Source organism: Mirounga leonina, unplaced genomic scaffold (genome assembly GCF_011800145.1).
Source record: "Mirounga leonina isolate KUSES-001 unplaced genomic scaffold, KU_Mleo_1.0 Mir_94, whole genome shotgun sequence".
NCBI lineage: Eukaryota > Metazoa > Chordata > Mammalia > Carnivora > Phocidae > Mirounga > Mirounga leonina.
The window spans coordinates 58,035,840-58,045,290 of record NW_023270855.1 but is presented as its reverse complement, the minus strand read 5'-3'; the positions used below and the strand labels follow the sequence as shown (position 1 = coordinate 58,045,290).

Below are 9,451 nucleotides of genomic sequence, written 5' to 3'. Positions count from 1 at the left end.
GGGAGGGAGGAGCCTGTCTGGCGGACTTGGGGTGCGCGGGGCACTCACGATCTGCGGGTCTGCGGCCACGCCGCTGCTGTAGGTGGTGGTGAGCGTGGAGGCGCAGGCCTCGCTGTACCAGGGCACGTGGCCCTGCCGGGTGGTGCTGCCCACCGAGAGCGTGTGGATGCTGTTGGTGTAGCCGTCACAGTTGCAGTTGTCATAGTGCAGGCCGCCGTTGCCCGACGCCCAGACGAAGAGCGTGCCCAGCCCACCGCGGCCCTGCACACAGGGACGGGGGACCGGGATGGGGGCGTCGGCCTTGGGAGCAGGCCCAGGCCCGCCGAGGCCCCGGGGTGCGCTCACCTTGGTCACGCCGCGCCTGAAGGCCTCCCGGGTGAGGATGCCGGGGCCGTCCACCGTGCGGCCGTCGTCCTCGGGGCCCCAGCTGGCGCTGTAGATGTGGATGTGCTGCGGCTGCAGGCTCAGCGACTGGGCCTCGATGACGTCCGTGATGGTGCCGTCCAGCATGCGCACGCCTGCGGGGGCCGCGGCGGGAGGGGGCGTCGGGCCTCTGTGCATGGCCCCGCCCACCCCACCCCACCGGGTCCGTCCAGCCCCCGGGAGGGAGGGCATCCGTGCGGGCCCCGTCCCCCGCCCAAGGTGCCGTCCTGGGGCTGCCCTCGATCCGGCACCCCCGGCCGCCCAGCGTCCCGGGGCCCAAGGAGCCGGAGCCCGCGTACCTCCGATGCGCGCATTATAGGCCACTCCTGTGCCGCAGAACCCATTGTTTGCTATTGCTGCCACTTCCCCAGCACAGCGGGTCCCGTGCCTGGTGCCAAGGGGGGGAGGGGAGCCCGTTACAGCCCCCCACCCACCGGCTCCCCGCAAGGCACGGGGTGGGGGTGGGCCTCACACGCTGGAGGACACCGGGCTCACCGGTTCTCATCACTGGGCGTGTATCGCGGCTGGGGGTCTGGGTCATAGTCATTGAAGTCGTAGCTGGCCAGGGGGTCCTGGGGGCGGAGCGGGCCATGAGGGCTGGGGGGCCGGCTGTGGGACCTGGGGCAGCCCCCACCCAGCACTCCGGTCCCCGTGGTCTCACGTAGTTGGCCCAGAGGTCCGGGTGGTCCTTCTCGATGCCATCGTCCAGGACAGAGACCACAATGCCCTGGCCCGACAGCCCCTGGCTCCAGACCTGCAGGATGTTCAGGTCCGGCTGCACCTTGTTGTTCTGTGCAAGGCGGGCGCTGGGGTCAGTGGGGCTCTGGCCCCACCCGCCCCCACCACCCAGCCCGGCCTGCTCACCATGTACCACTGCTTGGAGAACCAGGGGTCCGTGGGTACCACCGAGCGCTTCACCCGCCGCTGGAGCGTCTGCTGCTCAAACCACTGCACCTAGAGGCGGATGCACACTGCAGGAGGGGGCTGGACCCCAAGAGCCAGCCCACCCTCCACCCAACGATCCTGCCCCCACACCCATGCACATTAGAGGGTCCTGCCCCTCCCAGTCTTTCCCACCAATTCCCGGTCAAAGGGTCCCGGGGCTGCTTCCACGGTCAACAGGCCTGTTCCCCAGGTCCACCAAGGGGAGCTTGTCTGTGGGGCTACGGCTGGGTGGGATGTGTCTGGGTTGTCCACTGCCTGTCCGGGGTCCCTCATGGTGTGGAACAGGGCTCGGGACCTTGTGTTTGCTGAGGCTGCTCTTTGGGGTCCCTGTGTGCCTGAGGCCCTGGGCCCACTGACATGTGGCAACTGCTCTTGAAGTCCAACCCTGCCCCTTCCCTAGTCCCTGTTCTAGATCCTTCTGCCCGAGACCTGCCCATCTCCCCCCTGTAGTGGCCATTTCTCTCTACCACTCCTCCCCACCCCTCAAAAGGCATCCCTCGATGGCCATACCTGCCTCCTCCCGGGTTCCCCCTCAGCCCCTGTGCTCTCTACAACACTGCAGCCTCACTCCCTGCTGAGACTCTCCCATGCTGCCCCACCTCTCCAGGGCCCACAAAGCTTTGCTTAATCTGGCCCTCACCAGCTTCCTCTGCTTCAACAGCCACAGTGGCTCCCTCACCCAGGGCCTTTGCACATGCTGTTCTGCCTGCCCCAGGCTGTTCTTCTTCAGACCTCTGCCCTTCCTTTTTCCTTGTTGATCTCCCACCCCCCAAATCAGTTCATGTGCCCTCACCCCTATCTGTGATAGGGCAATTGTCTCCCCATTTGCACAGCTTCAGACTTGGGAGCTGGCCCTGATTTCTCTCTGTCCCACAAATCCAATCCATTGGCAAACCCTGGCCTGTCTCCTGTAGACCCCATCTGGAACCAGCAACTCCTGCACCCAGTGCTCCCAGTGGGTTTCAGGTTACCAAACCTCTTACCTCCTTGCCAATCAGCCCCGGGGCCCAGCCCATACCCCATCATGACTCTTGAGGGCTTGCAGATTCAGCTTCAACTCCCCAGCCTGGCATCTAAAGCCTTTTCCCCTAGTCTGGCACCTCTCTGAGCATCTCAGAGTCTCGCTGGGTGACTCTAGGCAAGGTTCCTACTCTGGAGCCATTGCTTCTGTCCTAAAAAGGGCCAATTCCCTTCCCTCCATTCCAGGAACTAGAACGGTACCTGCCGTCTTTATGGAGTACAGAGGAACCTTGATCTTTCAGGGGGAGCTACAGGAGGGGAGTGGGGGGGGGCGGGGAGACAAGAAATGCTGACAGTGGGCCAGGCCTGAGGTGCGCACGGCACCCATTTGTGACCTGTTGATCTCCACAGATGGTCCCCACTGTACAGAAGAGGGGCGGGGGGGGGGGTACCAAGTGGAAACCCAGACTAAGAGAGTGAGGGGCCTTGAATAGCAGGAGGTGGCCAGACCCTTAGGCCAGGCTCACCTTGGGGTCTTTCCTTAGGCGCAGGCGATGGCCCCAGTGTGGGGTCAGGGACTGCTGGACCACGCCCCGGTGCCGTAGGTGGTAGTACTGCCCGTCAGGAAAGATCTGGGGACGTGGGGAAGCATCAGCAACTGTGGCACCTGGCTCCGAGATGGAATCCCCCAGGACAGTGGCCCACGCCTCTTGCTTGCGTCCTCCCCCCAACCAGGTGCCCTCTAGAGGTCCCAGAATCTGAAGGTGGTCGAGGCAAGGGTGGGCTGGGGGTTCTTGATATCTTGGGTACCCCTCCCGTCTCCGGGTCTGGGGTCGTCCAGCCCCCGCCCCTCCTGTCCATTTGGGTCCTACCCACCTGCCCCAGGTTGACGAAGCCGAATTTGCGCGCCAGGCGCTCGGCCTCCCGGTAACCCTGGGACACCCGCACGGCCCAGCTGCTGACGTAGATGGGGGCCCGGGCCGAGGGCCACCCCACAGGCAGGGGGCCAACGAGGGCCAGGCCCAGGGCTACTACTAGGCGCAGCCAGAGCGCAGTCTGGGCGGGCCGCATGGCGGCGGGGGCGGGGCCGGGCCGGGGCCTCCGAAAGCCCCTCCCCCTGGCCAAACCGCCGAGTCCCAGGCGCCCGCCCCGCCCCCGAGGCCATAGCAACCCCTGGAAGGCTTCAACTCCCAGAGGGCCTTGCGGCTCCCCCTTGAGGAGCGCGAAGATCCGGCCGAGGTCGGGAGGGGACAAAGGCCGGCCCCGGTCTTCCGCAGATCCAAACCCTCTGGAGCCTCAGTCTCCCCTATTTGTACAGTGACCAAATCTTCCGACCAAGAGGAGCGGATTCTCGGCTGCTAGCCCTGGCCCCGCCCCTTTACTTGGGCCCGCCCACTTTCCTGCCCACCCCTCCCTCTTGAATCAGCCCTGCCTCCTGCCCGGTCCAACCGGACTTGTTCTTCCGAGTAAGTCCCGCCTCCTGATTTAGCTCCATCCCATCCCCCTGCCCTGAGATTCTGTCCCTCCTCCTTTATGATCAGCCCCGCCCCTCCCCTGTTCTCGCCAATCATCTCTGGTCTTTCTTCGGGTCCTCCCACCAGCTCCGCCCCCACAACAGCTCAGTCAATAATCCCCGGCCATGACCCCGCCCCTCCAATCCGCTACGTCCCGCCCCCGCTCCGCCAATCCGCACCCTTGTCCTCCGCGCCCCGCCCCCTTCCCCCGGAGTCGCGGCTGAGGCGGCCGCGGCCCGCCAGAGGGCAATGCGGCGGGGGAGACGGGGCAGGCCCCACCTCCTTTGTCCGCCCTGCCCTCCCATTGGCCGGAGCGGGGGGCAGGGGGCGGAGACCAGCCCGGGGGCGGAGACCAGCCCGGGGGCGGAGCCGAGCTGCTCGCGCCCGGGGAAGGCGGCACGCGCGCTGCGGGGCCGGTGCGCAGGGCAGCGGTCGAGCTCGGGCTGCCAGCCCCGGGCCCGCCGGTGCCATGGACGGCCTGCGCCAGCGCTTCGAGCGCTTTCTGGAACAGAGGAACTTGGCCACCGAAGCGCTAGGGGCTCTCGAAGCCAAGACAGGTGTCGACAAGCGGTACTTGGCCGCGGGTGAGCCGTCCGGGGCGCTCGGGACTGCTGCCCCATTTCGCCGACGGGCATATTGAGGCTCTGGGGCACCCGGGTTCCGGACCTGACCCTTTCCGGCCGGCGCCTTCTGCGGGGTCCGGGCTCGGACGGCGGGGTGCACCCCACTGTCCAGCAGGGAGACGGAGATCCTGGGGAGGGGTCGTGGACCAGGACTTCGCGTCTGCCTGCAGGCTCTCGCCTGCCCCCGCCGTGCGATCTAGGGCGAGTGCCACCCCCTCTCTCGGCCCCTGCATTACCTCCATTCCCGTCCTCGGGTCTGGAGGCCGTCGCTGTGCCTTCCCTGGTGGCCCCGGGTGACCGCCAGGCCGAAGTCGGGTTCTTCCAGTTGTTCTGTACGCCCTGCGGGAGGAGAGGGCCACGAGTAGGCAGCCAGTGCCCTGGGAGTCTTGCCACATCCCTGTCCCACATGGAGCCCAGCCTGGAAGCAAGTGTAGAGATCTTACCATTTTGTCGACGGAGATGCTCCAGGCCAGGAGGGGAAGGGTCACTCCCATCCCTCTTCCCCCCATTGTTTTCCTGCGAGTACCCTCCCCTTAGCCTGCCCTCTCCCTCTACTCCCCGATGGCTTTGGCCCACTTTGTGAGTAGTTGAATTGGGTTGTTTGACTGCTGCAGTGAAGTTGGAGAAATATTGGGTGGGGGACCAGAGAGAGGGGGTCCAGCTACTCCTGACTGTGAGGGATCATCCTGGGATGGAGCCTGGTCGATCGTCCCGCTACTCCATCCCAGGAGTGCCTCCTCTTTCTTCCTCAATGACCTTGGCTGGCCCCCACCACCCTCCCAAACTGTCTAGTAAGCACTCCTTAAATGCCTTCCTCCTCTCTTTTTCTGTGTTCCAGGCCCATCAGGGCTGCCACCTCTCCCAGGAAGCCCCCTGGAATGGATCTTGGGGATGCTTTGTCCAGACCTGGTGGGGGGCTTTGGGCAAGGGCAGGGGCATGTATTCGGAGCACCTTGTGTGTGCAGGTCCTGGGAGTCCTCTTTCCTCCCTTTTCCCCCCAGTGGGGGTACTCCCATGGCTGGCAGCCCGAGGAAGGCCCACATTTACTCCCTCAGGCCTCCTGTGCCCAACCATGTCAGCTCAGCCAGGAACCTGCCCCCTGGGAGCAGGTCCTGACTTCTCTGCTGATTGTCCACAGCCCTGGTACCCATGGGCAGGAAATTTAGGTCATAGAGCGCTGGGGAGGGGCCTGTGGGGAGGCCGGGAGTCACAGGGAGGAAACTGAGGCCTAGAGAGTCAGAGGCTTTGAGGGAGGCTGCCTCCGCCACCTGCCCCGTCTGGAGCATCCACCCCTCCCTACCCACTCCCCCCCAAGCCCCATCTGTTGTTGATCTCTGGGGCTGTGCCCTCCCTCCATGTCATCCGCCCATTGCTGAGGCTGCAGGAATAGGGATTGAGGGGAGAGGTGCCCTAGGAAAGCCACTCCTCCCCAACTAGCAATTGCCCCCTTGCCCAGATGTGGGAACTCTTGGGCCCCACCTGCTCCAAACGACCAAATCCCCAGCCCAGATAACAAGGGAGGAAACCCAGAGGAGGCAGTGACCTCCTAGGGCCGACTGGGGAGGCTCCCCTCCCTCTCCTGACCCCAGGCCCTAGGGACAAAGACTAATGCAGGTGTAGGGAAGGGTGGGGGTGACTCTGCCCTTGGGTACACAAGTGACCTCTATCTCTGCAGATAACAGGCTGGGGGAGGAGGCTGGAGGCTGTAAAATGCTCTGTGAGTGACCTTGGGCCTCACTCCCCGGGTTCCCATGTTGTTCTGGCCATTGAACGAGCTACAGTGGGGAAGTGAAGGGACCTGCACACAAGAAGCACTTAATAAATGCAGTATTTACCATTAATGCTTTCAGAGTGGCTCGCGCTCCTGACTCCCCGCCTCCCCCAACGTTTTCTTGGAACCCTCATCCCTGGGAATGTGTTTGCATGCCTAGAAGGTGCTCAGTTAACGCGTAGACAGGAGGAGCCCCTCTGTGGAGTGGTATTTAGCCACCCCCACAGCAACCTTAGGAGGCAGGGCCATTACCATCCCACTGACAGATGGGGAAACTGAGGCTCCAAGCGGAGAGAGACTTGCTTGGTGTCATGTGGTAGGTGGAACAGCAGAGGGCTCTCCTGGGTCTGGGGGACTCTACTGCTCTCAGCTGTCTCGCACTGACAAGGGTCCTCACACGGGGCCATGCGGTCCCCCTCAGGACCCTGGGCAGTGTCTGGGGACATGACATGGGTGGTTGTCACGACTGGGGGTGCTCCTGGCATCGACAGGGTGGGGCCGAGGATGCTGCTTCAGCTCCCCTGCCAGTGCCCAGGACGCCCCCACAGAAGATGATCCCGCATGGCTTGTCTGCAGGGGTGAGGATGAAAAACTCCATTGAGATCAAAGTTACAAATGTTGCCTTTCTCTGCTCACTGGGAGTCAAGCCTTAATGTCAGAATGGCCTTTCTTTTAGGTTTTTCTCCCGTCACTTACATTTAAATGCTGGTCCCTTGTGCCCTCCCTCTCCCATAGGACCTGGAGTAAGCAGTTACAATTGCAGATGGTCACGTATTCATTCAACAAACATTTATTGGGCAGCTACTCTACCTATGAGGGCCAAGGTCCCTGCCTGCCCTTAAGGAGCTCACAGTCCAGAGGTTGGGGGGAGACCGACCAGTTAACTGGTTACAGACACAAAACACGGGGCTGAGGGCCGCGGCGGGGGTCGTCCAGGTGCTGCAGGGGCAGCAAATGCATCCTGGAGGGGTCCCCGAGGCTTCTGGGGGATTGGTTGTTGCAGACTGTGTCTGGCAGGCCAGGAGGTGGCCTGGGGCGCCACGGTCTGGTGCCGTCCTGCCCACACGCTCTCTTCCGCAGGAGCCGCCACTCTGCTAAGCCTGTATCTTCTCTTCGGCTTCGGGGCGTCTCTACTGTGCAATGTAATCGGCTTTGTGTACCCAGCATATGCTTCGTGAGTGCCTGCTGGCTGTCCAGGTGGGGGGCGTCTGGGCGCTCTGGGCAGCCCATGACTCTGCCCGCCTCCCCCCAGAATCAAAGCAATCGAGAGCCCAAGCAAAGAAGACGACACTGTGTGGCTCACGTACTGGGTGGTGTACGGCCTGTTCGGGCTGGCCGAGTTCTTCAGCGATCTACTCCTATCCTGGTTCCCTTTCTACTACGCGGGCAAGGTGGGTGCCCCTCGGGACACGCACGGGACTGTCCTGCCCCCCAGGGTGCAAAGGGGAGACTCACCTTCTCTGAGGACGTAGGCCCGTCCCAAGGGGTGTCTGATGGGGTGGCCCAGGCTCGTCCCTGAGGAACAGAGTGTAACTCCTGCCCTGTGCCCACAGTGCGCCTTCCTGTTGTTCTGCATGATTCCCGGGCCTTGGAACGGGGCTCACATGCTGTATCATCGCGCCATTCGGCCACTGTTTCTAAAGCATCACGAGGCCGTGGACAGCATCGTGAGGGACTTCAGCGGGCGAGCTCTGGACGTGGCAGCCGGAATAACCCGGGACGGTGTGTGCTCACTGGGCGCGGGGCTGTCCTTCTGTCCCAGCCTTGGTCTGCCTGTGTCCCAGCCCACCAGCCCCTGCTCGCTTTCACTGCTGCCCCCCTCCCTCCTCACCCCGCCTGGCCTCCGTCTGGGCTCCACCCCCTCACTGTCAGCCTCTCTCTCCTACATTTGCTTTCGGGGAACCAGTCCTACAGACCCTGGCCCGCGGCCGGGCTCTCGTCACCCCCACAGCTGCCCTTGGAGCTGACCGTACGTAGCCCCCACCCCTGGGAGGTAGGGCCTGTGCGTGTGCAAGATGGCCTATAGTGTAGCCAGCTGTCCCCGTGGAGGAGGGGAGGACGGCCTCGGTCCCCGCCGCCCTGCTCCCCGCCGGGGCCCGCAGGTGCAGGCAGGCCCGCCTCACCCCACGGCTGTCTCTTCGCAGCCACAGCAAGCATGACCGAGCTCCAGAAGGACAAGTGAAAGCCACGCCCCACCTCCACAAACAGCCGTCGGCTGGCGAGCTGGCGGGCACATCACAGCCCAAGTCCTCCACGGATTCCTCGGCTTACTCCCGGGTGGAGCCCTCCACCAGTCCCTCGTCCCCCAGCAAGCCAGCCCCTGGGAGCTCCTCACGCACCACCTTGGGCCAGTCCCCGCTGCGCTCCCCGGCCAGCGCCTCCCAGCTGCCTGGCAAGTCCCGGGGCCCACCTCGGCCCCGAGACAGCTCCTCCAACCCGCCCCCCCCAGCTGCCGGCCAGCAGCAAGCCCGGTCGTCCGTCACCTCCTCGGGCCGACCCCAGCCAGCCCGCGAGTCCTCAGGCTCCGCCGTGCTGCGCCCCAGCACCTCCTCCGGCCAGGCCCCCCACGTCGTGCAGTCCCCCAGCGGCGCCACCATCCCCACGCAGCCCCCCAGCAAAACCTCGGATGGGCCCGAGGACCCGGCCCCCAAGGCCTCCGAGTCCCGAGGACAGCAGGAGAGGGGGTCCCCGGCGCAGCCCAACGGCAGCAGCTCGGGCGCCGGGCTGCCCGTCCCCTGCCAGTCCGAGTCCTCTCTGGAGTACACCTCCGAGTCGACCACGGAGGTCACCTGCAGCTGGCCCCACCCCAGGCACAAGCTCCGCTGCCTGCAGCACGGCTGGAGGCTGAAACACCTGGCCTGCTAGTGAGCACTCAATAAAGCTCACCTGAACGAGCTTCGTCTGGCCGTGTGTCCCGGGGGGAGCCCCGGGCCAGGCCTTCGTGGGCCGTCTCCTCTGATCAGGAGCGGATGCGGTGTGGCCCCACTCTACACTCGAGGAAGCTGAGGCCAGAGAGCCACCCCACTCGCCTGAGGTCTTGCCTTGTGGCCGAGAAGGCTCCCAAAGCAGACCCGGAGAGAGAATCGGAGTACAAGTCCTTTCTTGGGAGGGCATCCCGGGCAGGTCCGGTCGGTGGGGGGGGCTGTGAGATGGGGGGAGGAAGGAAGCTAAGCTTGGGTGTTGCCAAACCCCTAGCTGCTGTGGGCACCTGGAGC

The 9,451-nt window shown here is 64.5% G+C and overlaps 2 protein-coding genes across 2 annotated transcripts in view; one reads left to right on the top strand and one right to left on the bottom strand.

The window, feature by feature from the left end:
• PCSK4 (proprotein convertase subtilisin/kexin type 4) overlaps positions 1 to 3,399 on the bottom strand; it is a 6,199-nt gene extending 2,800 nt beyond the window's left edge. Inside the window, exons 1-8 of the mRNA XM_034998666.1 lie at positions 3,205 to 3,399; positions 2,856 to 2,960; positions 1,288 to 1,377; positions 1,085 to 1,213; positions 919 to 995; positions 723 to 811; positions 346 to 518; positions 49 to 261 (exon numbers count right to left, since the gene is read on the bottom strand). Coding sequence (XP_034854557.1) covers positions 49 to 261; positions 346 to 518; positions 723 to 811; positions 919 to 995; positions 1,085 to 1,213; positions 1,288 to 1,377; positions 2,856 to 2,960; positions 3,205 to 3,399 — 1,071 coding nt within the window. The remainder of the gene's footprint in view (positions 1 to 48; positions 262 to 345; positions 519 to 722; positions 812 to 918; positions 996 to 1,084; positions 1,214 to 1,287; positions 1,378 to 2,855; positions 2,961 to 3,204) is intronic.
• An 833-nt stretch (positions 3,400 to 4,232) lies between these two features.
• Positions 4,233 to 9,050, top strand: REEP6 (receptor accessory protein 6). The gene is made up of 5 exons (XM_034996464.1): positions 4,233 to 4,426; positions 7,317 to 7,410; positions 7,489 to 7,627; positions 7,790 to 7,958; positions 8,381 to 9,050. Exons 1-5 carry the CDS (start codon positions 4,312 to 4,314, stop codon positions 8,416 to 8,418), a joined length of 555 nt encoding a protein of 184 aa, XP_034852355.1. The 5' UTR covers positions 4,233 to 4,311; the 3' UTR covers positions 8,419 to 9,050.
• Positions 9,051 to 9,451: the final 401 nt, after the last annotated feature.

Bases quoted from the DNA above. Each gene is read 5' to 3' on its own strand.
- REEP6 (XM_034996464.1), top strand. From the start codon at position 4,312: ATGGACGGCCTGCGCCAGCGCTTCGAGCGCTTTCTGGAACAGAGGAAC. The intron at 7,411-7,488 runs GTGAGTGCCTGC...GCCTCCCCCCAG, and splicing joins GTGTACCCAGCATATGCTTC to AATCAAAGCAATCGAGAGCC. The intron at 7,628-7,789 runs GTGGGTGCCCCT...CTGTGCCCACAG, and splicing joins CTTTCTACTACGCGGGCAAG to TGCGCCTTCCTGTTGTTCTG.